The sequence below is a fragment of the Dromiciops gliroides genome, chromosome 4, assembly GCF_019393635.1.
Source record: "Dromiciops gliroides isolate mDroGli1 chromosome 4, mDroGli1.pri, whole genome shotgun sequence".
In the NCBI taxonomy this organism is placed as follows: Eukaryota; Metazoa; Chordata; class Mammalia; order Microbiotheria; family Microbiotheriidae; genus Dromiciops; species Dromiciops gliroides.
This window is the reverse complement of record NC_057864.1, coordinates 476483310-476500059: the sequence shown is the minus strand read 5'-3', so window position 1 is coordinate 476500059 and position 16750 is coordinate 476483310. Positions and strand designations below refer to the sequence as shown.

At 54.3% G+C, this 16750-nt stretch overlaps 2 protein-coding genes across 3 annotated transcripts; one reads left to right on the top strand and one right to left on the bottom strand.

Annotated features, from left to right (window-relative positions):
• Positions 1 to 187: 187 nt before the first annotated feature.
• VPS37D (VPS37D subunit of ESCRT-I) lies at positions 188 to 8699 on the top strand. Its single transcript, XM_044004524.1, has 4 exons — positions 188 to 367; positions 4704 to 4875; positions 6159 to 6241; positions 7291 to 8699. The coding sequence occupies exons 1-4, from the start codon at positions 227 to 229 to the stop codon at positions 7696 to 7698; spliced, it is 804 nt and encodes a 267-aa protein (XP_043860459.1). The 5' UTR covers positions 188 to 226; the 3' UTR covers positions 7699 to 8699.
• A 2854-nt stretch (positions 8700 to 11553) lies between these two features.
• DNAJC30 (DnaJ heat shock protein family (Hsp40) member C30) lies at positions 11554 to 16665 on the bottom strand. Of its 2 annotated transcripts, XR_006352752.1 has the most exons (2): positions 15501 to 16665; positions 11554 to 12093 (listed from the first exon to the last, which is right to left on the bottom strand). XR_006352752.1 is itself a non-coding variant. In XM_043962959.1 (1 exon), the coding sequence occupies exon 1, from the start codon at positions 16646 to 16648 to the stop codon at positions 15992 to 15994; it is 657 nt and encodes a 218-aa protein (XP_043818894.1). In that variant the 5' UTR covers positions 16649 to 16665; the 3' UTR covers positions 15401 to 15991. The 2 variants fall into 2 exon arrangements, 1 of the variants encoding a protein (XP_043818894.1); XM_043962959.1 differs by lacking the exon at positions 11554 to 12093 and having other exon boundaries at positions 15401 to 16665.
• Between the last annotated feature and the right edge of the window lie 85 nt (positions 16666 to 16750).

Below are 16750 nucleotides of genomic sequence, written 5' to 3'. Positions count from 1 at the left end.
CGGGCCTCCGCGGTTTGGGGGTGGGGGTGGGGGCTTCTGGGCCCCCGGGGTCGGGGCGGCAGGGGCGGCGGCTCCTTTAAGAGCGGCGGCAGCGCCCTCTGGCGGCCAGCTTGGGCTGCGGCCGATCCCGCGGCCGATCCCGGAGCCGGAGCCCGAGCCGGAGCCGGGGCCGAGCGGAGCTGGGGCCGAGCCTGGGGGCGGCGGCGGCGGCGGCGGCGGCGGCGGCATGTACCGGGCCCGGGCGGTGCGCGCGGGGCCGGACCCCGGGAGCCCCGGGGGCCGCTTCGGGATCCTCAGCACGGGCCAGCTCCGAGACCTGCTGCAGGACGAGCCCAAGCTGGACCGGATCGTGAGGCTCAGCAGGAAGGTAGGTAGGAGCAGTGTAGACGGGGCGGGCCGTGTAGACGCGGCCGGCCCCGCCCCGCCCCGCCCTGCTCCGCCTCTGGGCCCGGGGCGGGGAGGGAGGCGCCCTGGGACCTGCCCCTGCCAGGGGTCCCCCCGGGACTGGGGGCTGGGGGACTGGGGCCCAGCCAGAGCTCGGAGCTGGGGGAGGGGGCGCCAAGGAAGGAGGCGCTGTGGTCTGGGGGGACCACGGGGGGCGGCGGGCGGTGTGGACGCGCCTACTTGGGGCTCCCAGACCGGGGGGGCGGGGGGGAGAGGACAAGTGTGCATCCATCCTCCCTTGGTCCGGGGGAGGGGCGGCTGGGCACTCGGCGGGGGGCCGGAGGGTGCCGAACGGAAAGGCCCCAGGAGTCTGTGGGGACAGGACAGGAGGGGCAGGGGGGGGCATTCTGTAGGTGACAGAAGGGGAGGGGCCGGGGTGCTCTCTATACTGCGATGCACGGAGGGGTGAGCATGCCCTATAGAGGACAGAAGGGAAGGGGCGTGTGTGTTTTCTATAAGGGGCCAAAAGAGGAGGCGGTGTGTACATTCATGGGGGACAGAAGGGGAGGGGTAGGTGGGTGGCTGGGTGTGCATTCTGAAGGGAACAGAAGGGGAGAGTACATCTTATAGAGGACAGAAGGGAAGGTGTGTGTCCTATAGAAGGCTAAGGGAGGAGGGGGTGCAATCTATAAGGAACAGGAGAGGGGTAGGTGTGCATTCTGTCGGGGGCAAAGGGAGGGCATATCCTAGAGAGGACTGGAAGAAAAGTGTAGATGAGGGGGCTAGAAGGGAGGGAGGTGTGTGCATGGGGGAGAGGAGGACTGAGGGAATGTACACTTCCCAAGGAAGATCTAGTCTATAGGGGACAGAAGGGAAGGGTATGTCTTCTGGGGGAGTTAGAAAGGAGGATGTGGAGAGTATAGGGAATGGATAGAAGGAGGAGGGGGCTGTGTGTATTTCATAGAGGGTAAAGAACCGGATTGTTTTACATTCTCCAGAGGAAGGTAGAAGTTGTCTATAGGAGTTAGGAGAAAGTGGGTGCATTCTGTGGGGCTGAAGGGGGAGGTTGTATAGCCTAGAAAAGGCAGAATGGTATGAGGGTCTATAGTCTCCTCTCCCCCCCCCCTTTTTTTTGCGGGGCAATGAGGGCTAAGTGACTTGCCCAGGGTCACATGGCTAGTAAGGGTCAAGTGTCTGAGGTCCGATTTGAACTCAGGTCCTCCGGAATCCAGGGCCGGTGCTTTTATCCACTGCGCCACCTAGCTGCCCCCAGGGTCTATAGTCTCTAAGAGACAGGTATGTTTTAGGGGGCAAGATGGAGAGGGAAAGGGAGGGTTGCATGATCTATGGGGGACAGAAGGAATGCATACATAGATACCCATATATGTTCTTTAGGCTGATGTTCAGAAGAAGTGATGTATTCTACAGGGGACAGAGGAAAAGGGTGTGTGTGTGTGTGTGTGTGTGTGCGCGCTAAAAGAGAAGGGAAGAGTATGGTAGTTTGTGGGAGGTCCAGAGTTTAACAGGGCTGAGAAAGGCACTGGAGAACAGAAGGGGAGGGGCATGTATATTACAGGAGAACGAGTTCAGGGGAGATACATTCTATCCAGGTTTTACATTTCCTAACAATGTGGTCATGGGTGAGTCAATTTCTTCACCTGTAACAGGGCTCCCTATATCCCAGGGCTGCTGGGAGAAGAAAGCTTTGCAAACCCTGGAGAAGCAAGAGGTTGTTATTAGGGTTTGAGAGAAGATGGGCATATGTATGATCTAGAGGGAACCTTAGAGTCCGATCCCCTCATTTGACTGATTGGGAAACTGAGGCCTAGGGAGGGGAAGTGGTTTGCTTAACATCATACAGGTAGGAAGCATCAGGTGTGGGATTTGAACCCGGGTCTTCTGCCCTCAGAGCCTCTTTCTGTGATATCACGCTGACCCCTCTTATGTATGGGGACAGAAAAAAAGGGTGAATGGGGGGACTCAGCAGACATATAGACACTTCAGCTCCGAGTGAAAGAAATATTACAGAAGGTAGAGAGGACCATCCTGCAGTACGAATAAAACCTAGGCAGGTATACCCAAACCTTCACGGCCCCAAAGATCTCTCACTGTCAGTGATCAGAGGCGTCCCTGGGATTTGGAGTCAAAGGATTTATGTTCAAATGCAGGTCCTTGGGCAAGTGACTTTATCTCTCTGGGGCTCAGTTTCCTTATCTGTTAAAGGAAGGGCCTTGACTAGATGTACTCTGAGGCCTCAACTGTAATGACCTGATCTTTTTGTTACGGAGGCAGGGGTCTCTGGGTGTGAAATGTAGCATACCCTGTAGTTTCTATCTCTGGTAGTTTTGCTTTGTTTTCTTTGTTCCAAGGGAAGGCTCACCTGGGGGGTGGAAGTGAGAAGGGGGTATACATGGAAATGACTGCAGTGTAAATACAAAGGGCATCAGTGAAAGAAACAAAACCCTCCAAACAATTCTGTGGTAAAAGTTTTAGTCCAGACGCCCACCTCATCATCTCTAGCAAACTGTAAAGTCTCTCAGAGAGCTGCCCCATTATCTGTCCTGTGGGCAGAGCGGAGAGAAGTGCATAACAGAGGTCCCTAAGGGAAGGTGGGCATTGCTCCCTCTGACCTTTGACTTCTGCCTGGGCAGTTTCCTGGCATTCTGAACACCCTTTATCAGTCTTCATTTCCCTTATGTTTACTTTGTTGTTTAACTTCTCATTGCTTTGGGGTTGTACCTTCCAAAGGAGGTGCTTTTGAAAGGCCTTGGAAAACTCAGTGTCCTGCCTGTAGTCTTTAATGAATCTGTTGAATTTCATTGAGTGAGTGAATGAATAATGACGACTGTGGGACCTCATCTTGCAAGTACAGTAGGAAAATCCTTGAACCGGGGTGGGGGCAGACTATGCTATTGAGTGGCTTAGCTATGTGACCTTGGGGAAGTCACTTTCTTTTTCTAGTCTTCATCTGTAAATGGAGGATGCTGGATCCCATCCCTGAGCTCTGAGGTCTCTTTCAGATTGCATGCTCATTGGTGCTGATTGCCATCCTGCCTGTGACCCAGTGACATGACTCTTACTGGAGGCAGACAGTTTAGGAAGAGCTGGTGGAGAAACCTTACCCGCTGTGGGCTGGAATCCTAAAGGACCTTCCCCAGCCCCTGCCCGTCCTCATGCTAACCATCTGCTGGAGCCCAGCACTCCCAGAGAGGGAGCCCCTTTCTCCCAACTCTAGTGGGTGCACATGTGAAACCAGATGAACTCAGTGGGGTTGGGGTAGGGGCGTCGATTAATTCTTGACCTCAGGGGCTGGTCCAGTCCCTTCCTTTTATAGAGGAGGAAGCTGAGGCCCAGAGACGCAGGGCCACTTGCGTGAAGTCACACAGCAAATGAAAATAATAGCTCACATTTATATAGTGCTTTGAGGTTTGCAAAGCCCTTTTACATACATTGTCCTATTTAATCCATACCTCAAGCCTGTGCAGTTCTCCCCATTTTGAGCTATAGTCCCCTACGTTTGTGTGCAATTCTCCCCACCTGGGGGTGCATTTTTCTACATTTTATGTGCAATTTTCTCCCCAGTTTTGGGGGAAAGAGAAGTTAGGCGATTTGTTCAGGGTCATAAATCAGATAAATGAGGTGGGATTTGAACCCAGGTCTTCCTGAGTCCAAGTCAGCTGCTTTGTTCACTATGTTGTATCTAAAGTCATTGATTTAGAGTAGGAAGAGACTTGAGCAGTCCTCAGTGCTCCTCCCCTATACTGCGCTTGGGGGCTTGGTGCTTAGCCCAGTGTCTGGCACATAGAGAACACCTATGCTTTTTGACTAAAATCACATAGTGGCCCAAGCAAAATGAGAATATCATTTGTCTGCTGACACTTGGGAGTGAACTCGGCGCGAGGTTGGGTTTGTCTCTTTCCATAGAATGAACCCCTCTTGAAGGCAAGGACTATGACTTCTCCCTTCTCTGAAGTGTGTTGGAGCACAGGTCTGGGCACACAGGACAGGGGCACTTAATAAAAGAGGGGATGGATGGATGGATGGATGGATGGATGGATGGACAGATGGATGGACAGATGGACGGGTGGTTGGATGGATGGACGGATGGACAGACGGATGGACAGACGGATGGATGGATGGATGGATGGATGGATGGACAGATGGACAGACAGATGGACAGGTGGTTGGATGGATGGACGGATGGACAGACGGATGGACAGACAGATGGATGGGTGGTTGGATGGATGGACGGATGGACAGACGGATTGATGGGTGGACAGACAAATAGGTGGATGGACATATCACTTCTATCTCCCTAGTTCCAGGGTTTGCAGCTGGAGAGAGAGGCATGTCTGGCCTCCAATTACACCTTGGCCAAGGAGAACCTGGCCCTGCGGCCTCGCCTGGAGATGGGCAAAGCTGCTTTGGCCATTAAGTACCAAGAGCTTCGGGAGCTGGTAGAGAGCTGCTGGGACAAACAGCAGAGGCTTGGTAAGTGCTGGCTGCTCCAAGCCTGCCTCTCTCCAAAGATCCCTACTGCTGGCCATCAGAGGCATTCTCTCCTGCCCCAAAGTCACCAATAGGTCAAACAGTAAGGGGGAGGGGGCTTGGTCTGGTAACACACTGGCCCCTATGAGCACCTGAGTGATTGGTCTGGTGTCATTTTGGAAAGATTGGAGCAAGGCCTTGAGGGGTTGGGCAGAATATTGGGGGGGGTTAAAGGTCAAAGGGAGGCAGATGGAGGTAAAGTTCCAGGGCTTTGAGCCCCAAAGGGGAGGGAAGGGCTTCATGGGGGACCTTGCCTGTTCTGGGGGTAGTGAGGGCACTGAGAAGGGAGAGGGAAGGGCCGCTAGAGATACCCTTTTGGCCTTGGCTTGGCCCGGGCCACTGGCTCTTCCTTTCCTTTTTTTCTTCCTGGCCTGGGGTCAAAGAGGAAGTCAGGGGGATGAGGAAGGGCCTCCCCAAAGTGAGGGGCACTCAGATGTCCCAGCTCTGGTCAATCAGCATCCTGAAAATGCCCAGACCAAGCCACAAAACAGCAGCCTTCCCCACCGCTTGGCTTCCAAGAGTTAGGGGGTATCATATAGGCCTTGCGGCCAGGAAGACGCGAGTTCTGACCTGTCCTGGCTTTGTGACCCTGGGCAAGTCATTTCACCTGTTGATGTCCTAGGCACTTCTCCAAGACTGTCAGATGCAAAGAAGGTGCTAACCTGCACTGGTAGAGGGAGGTTTTTTTTTGTTTTTTGTTTTTTTTCCTGGGAGCTCCCTATACCAGTTAAATCACAGCTCCAGTCCCCATCCCTATCCCTAACTTAGAAACTAGGTATTTGCCTCCTGACACTTATTAGAAGGGTTTGCAAAGTCAAAGATACACCAATAACAACAACAATGACAACATGTATATAGATAGCACTGTGTGCCAGGCACACAGTGCCCATTGCTAAACAATTATTGTCTCATTTGATTTTTTACAACTCTGGGAGATAGGTGCTGTTACTAGCCTGATCTTACAGATGAGAAAACTAAGGCAAATGGAGGTTAAATGACTTGCCCAGGGTCACACAGCTAGTAAGTGTCTGAGGCAGGTTTTAAACTCAGACCTTCCTGACTTTAAGCCCAGAGCTCTGTGCACTCTGGGGCCCCCTAGCTGCCCACTAGGGAGGGTGATGTGACTCCAGCAAGACTGGAGTTCCTGGGCTTAGGAGACCTTGGTTCCTGCTGGGAGAAGGAAGGGGGGGGGGTGTCTAGTTTTATTCTATCCCTGTGGTCCTCAGAGGTGAATGTGCAGCGCTGGAACCCACAGTGTGCCCTGAATGGTCTCCGGGCAGAACTGGAGGAAGCTGAGCAGGAGGCTGAGGTGAGGAGGAAACAGGGATTGCTTTTCTTTTGATTGTTATTATTTTAAAATTGTATCCTGTTTTTACGTCACATCCATTTCCAAACATCTCCCTCCTTCTGCCCTGCTAGCCAAACCTTGGCCATATCTGACAGTGTATGCAGTATTCCACACCCATAGTCCACCAACTTCTGCAAGGAAGGGAGGGAGGCACATTTTTCTAAACTTCTGGACCAAGCTGGCTCCTTATAATTATACTGGGTTCAGTTATGTTTGATTTTTATGGGCTTTTGGCTTAGGCTGTTATAGTCATTGTGTGTATTCTACTGATTCTGCTTACTTCACTCTGAATCACTTCTGCTAAGTTTGCCCATGCTTCTCTTCTATAGTCATTATTTCTGATGATTCCACACTTGATTTTGTTCATGTACCATAATTTGTTTAGCTCTTTAGGGGCTTGCTTTAGTGGGACCCAGGAGAGAGGAGAAGGGAGGAGACCCCGACTTAGTGCTTTAGTTATTCTAGGCTTCTCTCACTGCTCCTGCCCCCAGATGTTCTACTCCTCCCAACTTCTCTTCCCTGCCATGTCTGCTGCCTCTCTTTTCCCTCCTCTTCTCCTTATGCACATTCTTCTAATCCTTCAAAGCCCTACTCAAAGCTCACCTCCTCTTTGGAGCCTTCCTTAGCTCCTCCAGTCATTTCTCCGATCCTTTAGTGGCTACAGCACTTACGGCTCTGGCTGTTGTCTGGCCCCCTGTGTGTAAGTCTCATCATGGAATCCCAAAGACCACCTAGTTCGAGCTTCTCACTTTACAGAATAGCTGCAGGGGTTGAGGGACTTTGCCCAGGGTCCCTCAGTGGGACCATGGCAGAAGCTGGGACTGGGACCCCGGTGTGGGACTCCCTGCCACCCCCATGGTCTCCCCTCCCCAGGTGACAAGGTTCTTAGTGCAGAGGACGCACAATACTGGAGGGTGGGCCTGAGGTCCCCAATCTTTCCCCCTCCCTTGTTTTGTCCCTTGATTCCTCCTCCCTCCCACAAAGCTCTCTCTTCTTCCCTTGTGCCCCAGGAGCAGATGGAGCAGCTGCTACTCGGGGAGCAGAGTCTAGAGGCCTTCCTGCCAGCCTTTCAGCGGGGCCGGGCTCTGGCCCACCTGCGTCGGACCCAGGCTGAGAAGCTTCAGGAGTTGCTGCTTAAGCAGGATCGGCCCCAGCCCCCTACCCCTCCTCCTCCCCCTCCCCCGCCTCCTGCTGCAGCCCCCACCAAACTTTTCCAGCTGCGATATGCCTTGGCCCCTGCCACGGCGGCTCTGCTGCCCTCGGGGGTTGCCAGGGGCCTTCCCGCAGCACCCCGAAACCTCCCTCCTCTGGACTCCCGACCTGTCCTCCCCCCAGTCCAGGGCTCCCCCTCGCGCCTGCTTGGCCAGGCCTCCTTGCAGAGCCCCCGGCCCCCGCAGTCGGAACCCCCCCATCGGTAGGGCTTAGAATGTGGCCCCCTCCAGGAGGGCCCCCAGACAGACTTGATACCAGGCTCCTACCACCACCATTCTTGAAGAGTGAGATGGTGGAGGGGCAGGCTCCCCTTCCCCCAGGACTCCAGCAAGGTCCCTGCCCCTGGAGGCAGAGCCCAGGAAAAGGGGCTCCAGGAGGATGAGACAGTGGGTAGGGGTGGGGGGCAGGGGCCTTTGCCCCCCAGCTTTGAGGGAACTCTGCTATTTCTCTCTCCCTGGCTGGGGTGGGGGGAGGGTTGGAGGGCTGGCCAGAGCTTGCTTTTCCCCATGCCCGAGGAGGGAGCATTCCCACATCTAGGCTTGCAGGGTGGGGGTGGGGGCATTTCCCATGATCCACCGGTAACTTGGGAAGGGGCCTTTTGCTGGGCATGACGCCCAGGCAGCAGGAGACATCCTCAGATTTCTCCCTGGCCTCTTCCTTCCCTCCATCCCCTGGTTCCCTTGTGTCAGCTAGGAGGGCCCTCACCTGGGAGGGCGAGGTAGCCCTTGGGACCGCACGCTGTCCCCCTCCCCCCATGAACACATCCAGGCATGAAGGGGTGAGGGCATCGTGGCATTGGGGGGGAGGGGGGCGCTACCGTCCAGCAAGGAGAGCGGGCCGAACCCGCCCGGCAACGAGAACACTCTGTCCTTTTCTGTCTTGTCTCTTTAGAATGGGACCTTCGAGAGGCAGGGTCCTTGTCTTTGTGTGTTCTGTCTAGTGCCCTGCCCGCCAGGCCCCTCAATAAATGTGATGGTGAAGATGCTGATGAGGCCAGCCTACTGAACACTGCACGCTCAGCTCATTCCCACCTTCTCTGCTTGCACTGTCCTCCCCCTTCCTCCGTGCCTCGCCAACTCTCCCTGCCCACCCTCCCTTCAGAGTCCTGCCTACCTCTGCCATGAAGCCCACCAGGCAATAAAGTCTTTTTTTTTGTGTGTGCACTGCTTGGCCAGTCGGAAACAGGAGAGGGTGTGTGTGCCAGCAAAGCCACAGGCTTCGGGAGAGGGTCCCTCACGTCCTTCGGCACTAGCTCTGGGGCTCCGGGGACCTCATCACCTTGTTCTCTTGGGCCTGCTTTCCCTGGATCTGTTCCAGGCCGACCAGGTCTCTCCCCATATTGACTATCTTCTGCTGAGAGTGTGGAGCGTGACCCGTGGATTGGAACTTTGCTCTGGCCTTTGGTATTTGACCACGTGGGGAGACAGAGCATAGAACTCAGAGCTTTGGAGCCAGCAGAGACCTAGACCATCTAGTGCAACCCCTTTATTTTATAGTGGGGAAACTGAGGCTGGCAGAGGTGAAGTGGCTTTCCGGGGTCACACAGGTGGCAAGTGGCAGGGCTGGGGTTGGAGCTCGGGCCCATGGACTCCCCATTCAGGGCTCTCGGCACTGTGGTCCTACAGCCTCTCATTTGTAGTTAAGTCTGGGCCTTTGCCACATCAGGATCAAAGCCTGAGGAAGGCTTGAAGGAGGCTGCCCAAGAGGTAGGGGCCTCGGGCTAATTTCCTATTATAGTTGAAAAGAATCAAAGATCACCTAATCTGGTGGTTCTTGACCCTGGGTCTATGAGCTTGGGGCTTTTTGAGACGAGGTCTTCCAGGCTAGGAGTGCAGGGATCATTCACAGGCAGGTCCAGTTCTCAACAGCACCAGTGAACTTTGACCCGGGCCTTCCTCAGGCCATCTGGTAGCCCCATTCCCAAGGGACGTCAAATGGACAGCTCAAGCCATCCAGGGATCATAGATGCCCCCCACTGTGCCCAACTGTGGTTGTTAAAAACAATTTTGATGACTTTGTTTGGTTGTAATTGGTTTCCTTTATAATCCTCTGGATTTTGTGCTTTTAAAGCCATTCTGAGAAGGGGTCTGTAGGCTTCACCAGGCTGCCAGAGGGGCCCATAACACAGACAAGAACTCCTCAGTTCTGATCCAATCTCGGATTTTACAAAGACCAAGAGACCTCGAGAGAAGTGAATTACTTATGGTCATCAGACACAAAGCGGTAAAGCTGGGATTTGAACCCAGGTCTTCTGACTCTTAAGCCCAGTGGTCTACCCAATACTGGGGTTGAGGCTTGGCCAGGGTTTATTCCCTTTGAGGCCAAGCATCCTAGGGGATCTGGGGCATCAGCCTGGAGGCAGGTAATTGCGTCTGTGGGGTCCTGAGTCAGCCTCCTTTCCCCCAGGACCTCAGAGGACCATCTGGTGGGCTGGAAGCAGGTTGGGGGAGGAGGCTGTGATGTTCTCACCATGGGGACGGGCCCTTGGGAGGGGCCGATGGGCCTGCTAGGGAGAAGTGTTGCCATGGCAACTGGAGGCCCTTGAAAAGCTTCATCATAGAAAGGATTGTGTGTGCACTGTTTTTTTGGGGGGGGCACGAGGTAGGTCCCTCAGTGATACCCCCCCCAACTAAAGGGGCTGTGCTTTGCAGTTTCCTCTGGTGAGGTTGGCAGTGGGAGGGGTGGGGCTCATCACCCCAGTGGGCTTGCCTCTGGGGAAGGAGGGAGAGACTTGAAGTTGGCTGGTTAATGAGAAACTTCATTAACTGGAGGCCCAGGATGTGACCCTGACTGGGCAGAAGGGGGAGGGGAAGTAGGTGATTGGCAGGCAGGAGGCGAGCCGGGCTAGAGAAAAGTGATCTAAACCTGGAAACAAAGGGAGCGTTGAGAATGTGATATCCAGCAGACACACACACACACACACACACACACACACACACACACACACACACACACGCATGCACACGCATGCTCACACTTGCAGGTACCTATGCGTAATGAGGGATAATAAGGAAGTGCTTGCTTGTTGCAGACCAAACCATTTCCATTGGAGCAAACCATCTGAGAAGTGAGCAAGGTGGCTCACCTCGGCTAATTCGAATTCTTCATAAATAAATCATGTCACAGCATAGTAATCAACCTGTCAGGCTCCTCGGGCAGCCCTTGCCAGAGATCTGTCCCCGTTCCACGAGGCTCGCTGGACCAACTTACGTGGTTTTTTTTTTTTTTTTGCTTTAAGAAAATCTGAAACTCCTTCTAGACCCAAAGGTATCAGTTACTTGGCAGGAGGATTCTTCCCTTTACCTGAGACCTAACCAATGGATTCCTGGAGAAGCCACTCTCCTCCCCAGTGTGGTTCTCTTAAAGTAATACCGACGGTAACCTTCGTGGAGTCCTTTCCTTGCACAAACCAAGGCTTACTTGGGGCATTGAAACAGACCACAGACCCAGGTTCCTGGCTTTTCCAAGAGGCAAATTTTTAACTCTTCCACTGCCTTGACATGGGAGCCCTGAGCATACAGGAAGGAGATGTGGCTCCCCTCCTGGCTTGTGATGGTGAAGATAGCCGGGAGCTTCCATGAAGGGCCTTGGAGATACTGACCCCGCTCAGCCTTCCTGTCTGGGGCCTTGTCACAGAAAGCCTTAGCCGGTGCTGTCCTCAACTGGTCTGTGGTGTCAGGGCTTGGCATGCTCTTGCAAGTAGGCAGGGCAAAGGAGAAGCAGCATTTGACCGAGTCAAGGTGACAATGAATACACCGGATGAAGCCTAGACGATGTGGCGGCTTGGTCTGGCTGGCCCAGACACAGAGCTTCTGTAGTTTCCACTTTCCTTACCCCCAGAAGGAATTTCGGAGCTCCTGAATCTTCCCATTCTCCCAGGTCAGAAGAAATTCCTTAGGCCAAGGCCTGGGGAAATCCTCTCCTGTGGTTAGGTGTGAGACAGTTTGTGAAGCGGCCCCCCCCCCACCTGCCCAAACAGTGTGAGGACTTGGGAGACAGGAATAAGTATGGTGTCCCCCCTCCTCCCCCCAAAATGAATCCTTTCAGCTGTCCTCTTTCAAACAAAAAGGATTTATTAAGTGCCTACATGCCAGGAACCATGCGAGGCACTGTGGATACATATACAGAAATGACAGGGAAGGGGGTGAGGAACAGAACCCTTTAACCCACATCTTCCAGGGCTTTAAGCTCCATCCATCATCCCCTCTCTTGATCTTTCCCTATTAGTTTATCACCCCTTACAATAAGTTACATTTATATAACACTTTCTGGTTTATATTTCTGTTTTCATCACTACCCTGAGAAGTAGCGTCAGCAATACTGTTCCCATTGGATAGGATTAAAAGAAGCTGCCCAAGGGTACACAGCACTGTAGCTGGGGCTCGAATCCCGGGCATCTGACGCTTGGTCTCCTGAGTTGTCATGGCTGAAGAACTGGGCATCCTGTGGCTGGCCAGAATGAAGCTCTCTGAACTTGGCTCTAGGACAGTACACAGGCCTCTACTTGAAGCCTTTCTGTCTCCGGAGACAGAAGTGGGCAGAGTCGTTCTTCCAGACCAGGCTGAGACACCGGAGGAGAGCATTAGTGGAAAAAGTAGTGTCTGGAACAGAAACATTTAATTGAATCAAAACATATTATTGGTCAGTGACATGGAAGTGAGAGCAAGTAGCTGAAATCTTTTATGCAGTAGGAACCAAGGCGATGCTGGGTTAGGGCGATGAGCCATCAGAATATGGGGATGTGCTTGGACTGACTGATCTTGAAGGCACAGCGGGAGGATTCACTCAGCACCTCTGAAGGAACTGGGCTTCAGGACTCAGCCAGCCCTGAATCCTGTGGTCCTAAGCTGGGGGATGAGGAGATGGGCTCCCGGGGGGGACATCCTTTAGCAAAGGACACCCTGCTGTGTGCATTACCAGCTTGCTGCCACGTCACTCTGATTCCAGCTCCCCGACCTCCCTGGCCTCTGTCCTTTTCTCTCTGTTGTCATCCTAGAACCACCTCACACCTGGACCACTGTAGTGGCTTCTCTGGACTCAGTGGTGTGCCGCCATGCCCCCCCCCCCCAATCTGCACAGCTGCCAAATCGACATCCCTAATCAATGCACATCTGTCACTTCTTCGCTCAAGAAACAGCAGCTTCCCATTGCTTTTAGTATAAAACCGACACTCCTGTCTGGCACTGAAAGCCCTTTACAGTCTGGCTGGTAACACATCCCTCCCCCTCACACACTCTACCTCCAGCCACATGAATTGACTTGCCGGTCTCCATTCTTCCTCCCACCTTGGTACTTTTGTACAAGCTATGCCCCATACCTAGCACTCACCTCTGCCTCATAGAGCCCCGAGTGCCTTCACTGAAATCTCTAGAGTGTGGTTGGACACATCTCCCCCAAGGGACCTTTCTAATGTTCCCCAGGTGTTCCCCCTGCCCATCACTCTCTTGTATATACCCAGTATTCACTCCCCTAACACATCATCCTCTGTAGGAGAGAAGATCTGTGAGGTCAGAGAATGTCTACCACTTAGTCTTTGAATCTCCAGTAGCCAGTCCAGAGTTAGGTGCTTGCTTGCTAAATGTGACCTCATCTCAGATGGCAGCAAGACTGCTTAGGGAGAGAAGGGCTGCCTATCACCCTCTCTCCCCACATCTCTTTTCAGGGGTGGGGTGGAGTAGCAAGCCTAGGGATGTTCTGTGTCGTTGCTCAGGACACTGTGAGGGAATCCGGGTTAGCTTCTGGCCTTCCCAAGCCACTTGTTTCCTCCTGTTGGGTATAAGAATGTGAGTGGCTAAAGGGGCCAGGGAGGCACCTGTCTCAACTTCTTGGGAAAGTTCAGTCTCCCCGGGCTGCTCAGAGGATCCTAGGGACAGGAGGGCCATAGGAAGCATCCCCGAGAAATGACGACATTGGGAGGAGAGGGGAGTCCTTGGCTATGTTGCTTTGGCAAAGGACTTCGGGATTCAAAGAAAGAGAAAGGCATGGAGAGGCAGCAGAGGTGCCTTGGCTCCTAGGAGCACTGTGGTCCTATTCTTAGGGGTTACTTAGGTTCTAGGACTTATCTGACATCACAGCAGTCCCGGCCTGTGTTGGAAAGAACACTGGAAAAGCTTTGGGTCACAAGATCTGGCTTCCAGCTCTGCCTGACACTCACTGCTTGGGTGACCTTCCTTAGCCAGCTCCTCATCCTCAGACTGTTTTTTTCAGCTGTAAAATGGGGCAACTGCTACTTGTGCTGCTTCCTCTACTGGGCAAGCCGCCCAGTATGAACCTTAAGGAGTTCTCTGCCTGTCAGCTACTGCTGCTACAACTGACAAGGAGCACAGAGCAGGAGCCCTTGGTGTCCAACCACACTCTTGAGAGATTTCAGTCTGAGCATCTATCTTGACAGCCAAGGGGACTAAGAGGGGGCGCATCAGGGGGAAGCCCCAGGGTCTGGCTCTTCCAGGGTAAAATTACATTATTGTCATCTCAGCATCAAGGGACTGGGAAAACACAAGGTCAAGATGGCCCTTATTTTTCAAGTGTAAAGAGAACAGAGAGAAAAGTCATCCTATTTTGGAGAAATGTTTAGAGCAGCAAGACAACGCAGTCCTTCTGGGCTTAGGAACGCCGTCTGGTGGTTACCCAAGTCCTACCTTGTTCCTGTCAGCTGAGTGACCCTGGCTGTCCAATGACATCGCTGGACCCCTAGCATTACTCAGGTCTGAAATGGATGATGCTTATGGCCTGGCCCTCAGGCTGGGGGTCAGGCACACAACCCCAGAAGGATTTGGCCAACGACACCCGGTAGAGCTGATGCCAAAAGCTTAGAAGAAAATGAGGCATCTTGCTCGGAGATGACTGGGATATTTAAAGGGCCAGAGCAGTCTGACACAACAAGAGAAAGGGCCTAAGGAAGTAGGCTTATTCAGGGAATTTTAAAAGAAGCTCAGAGCAGACACAAAAGGAACAGACAACCTCTTGGCCATGGGTAGCATTAATCTCTTGGCCCAGGCAAAGGGTACTTTCAGATGAAGCCAAGCTGATTTTGCACTATGATCTCTTCACACAATGACAGATGCTCAAAGCTCGTTCAACTCAGCTGTACTTGAGACCCATCCCTCACTCCAAACCAGGCTGGGAATGGGTTGGCTTGAATGCAATCAGCAAAAACCTGTCCTCAGCTGCTTTTATCAGGGGATAGTGAACACTTCCTCCCTAGGCTTCTGACACCACCTTCTGACCCTTCCATAGCTCCTTGTCCCTCTTATGGAGGGGGCTCACCAAGGGTCTGTCCTGGGTCACCTCTTCTCAGTGACCTCGCTCACAGGGCTTCAGTCACCACCTCTAAGCAGATGACTCCCAAATCTTCCTCCAAAGTCCAGACACCTACATCCCCAACGGAATCCCCCACTAGTATTTGAAACTCAGTTAAGTCCCAAACTGAGCTGCCTAGTCATCTTTCCCCTTAAACTTGCTCCTTCTTGTGGCTCCACAATTGTCAGAGGCACCAACCACCTCTTAGTCCTCCATGTTGAAAACCTGGGTTGTTTCTCCTTCTCTCACGTCCAAGGAGGGACCCGACACTGTCCCCACCACCACTACCGAACTGCCTCTCACCACCTGCTTGGACCGAGGCAGTAACTTTCCGACATTTTCTGTGCTCCAATTAAACCCAAACACCAAATCTCACAATGCTAGAGGCACCTATGCGGGGAACCATTACATTTTAGCAGCCATTTACCAAAGAGGCGTTTTTTTGGTGCCTGACTCACATCACATCCTTTGCTGGTCCCAATACTACTGACCTTCCTTCCCAACCCCTCTGCCTTACATGAGTTTTGTGCCATTTCTCCAGCAGTGGGGGAAAGACAGACAGCACAGCATCAATCACATGTATAATCAACTAATGAGCAGTACAGTCTGTACTCTGGAATACTTTTTATTGTGTCACACAGGCTGGGAGAAGCAGCCAACCTGGCTCCGTGGCACTATCCACATCAATGAAAGATGGACTTAGACTCACACAGAGGACTTAAAGGACCGTCTGATCGGGCCAGGGGCTTTCCCGCCGCCACCATGCACAAGAGCTGTTATGTGTGAGTTCTTTGCGCAAAGCCACACAGGGACGGGACACAGAGGCTGGAGATACCCCTGAGGACGCCACTATCTTTCACAGGGTCCTCGGAGGTCACTGACTTCAACCCCCTCATTTGCCAGAGGAGGGACCTGCCCAGGGTCCCAAAGGTAAGGAACTGTCTGAGGCTGGACGCAGACCTCCTGCAGCCGGTGGTGACCCAACAACACTCTACCATCTTCTCGGAGAGGCCAACCCTGCTGCTCCCCAGGGTTCCTGGGGGGCTGATAACAAAGGCACAACCCGTGGATTCATTCAGGTGTGGTTCATTTGGAGGATGACTGGAGGCCCCGAGGGCAGGGTGGCTATGGCACGATCCGGGAGGGCGCCTCCCTCCTCTTGGGGCTGCACGGGCAGGGCGTGCTCCGGCCCAGGCCCAGCTACTTGAGGTGCGAGAAGCCCAGGAAACAGATGAGCAGCAGCAGCCCCAGGACTATGCTGTCGTCCCAGCGCGGGCCGGAGCGGGCGCGTGCCTCGCGGTCTTTGCGCAGGGCCTCGCGCCGGGCCCGCAGCCGCTGCTCGCGCTCCAGCTGCTCGCCATAGTGCGCGCGGTAGAAGGCGTCGAAGTCGAACATGTGTCGGCCGCCCGGCGCGGGGCGCGCGCGCTGGGGGCCGGAGGTGGCGGCGTGCGTGGGCGCGGCTCGCGGGCGGGCGCGGGGCGCGCCTGCGGCGGCCCGCGCGTCCTCGGCGCCCAGGAGGCCGCGGTCGTACTGGCGGCGCAGGGCGGCGCTGCTCAGCACCAGGTAGGCCTGGCTGATGCGCGTGAAGCGCTCCGCCGCCTCCGCGCTGCCCGAGTTGCGGTCCGGGTGGTAGAGGAAACTCTGCCGGTAGTAAGCCGCCTTGATCTGCGCCTGCGTGGCCGTGACCGGGACGTCCAGCAAGTCGTACAGAGCCGTGCGCGAGTACTGGGAGGAGCCGCCGCTTGCCCGGTCTTTTCCGGCCCAGGTGCCGCCGCCGGCGGTGGAGCTGGCCCGGGCCTCCTTCGGCCCAACGGACCGCAACAGCGGAGACCAGCGCCGGCCGGCCAGGGCCGCCATCTTGCGCGGGGCGGGGCCGGACCGGAGGTGGAAGGACTGGCCAATGAGACGGGGTGGTGATGGGGGGGTGGGGGGGGTAATGACGAGCCCTCCTCGGGGCCA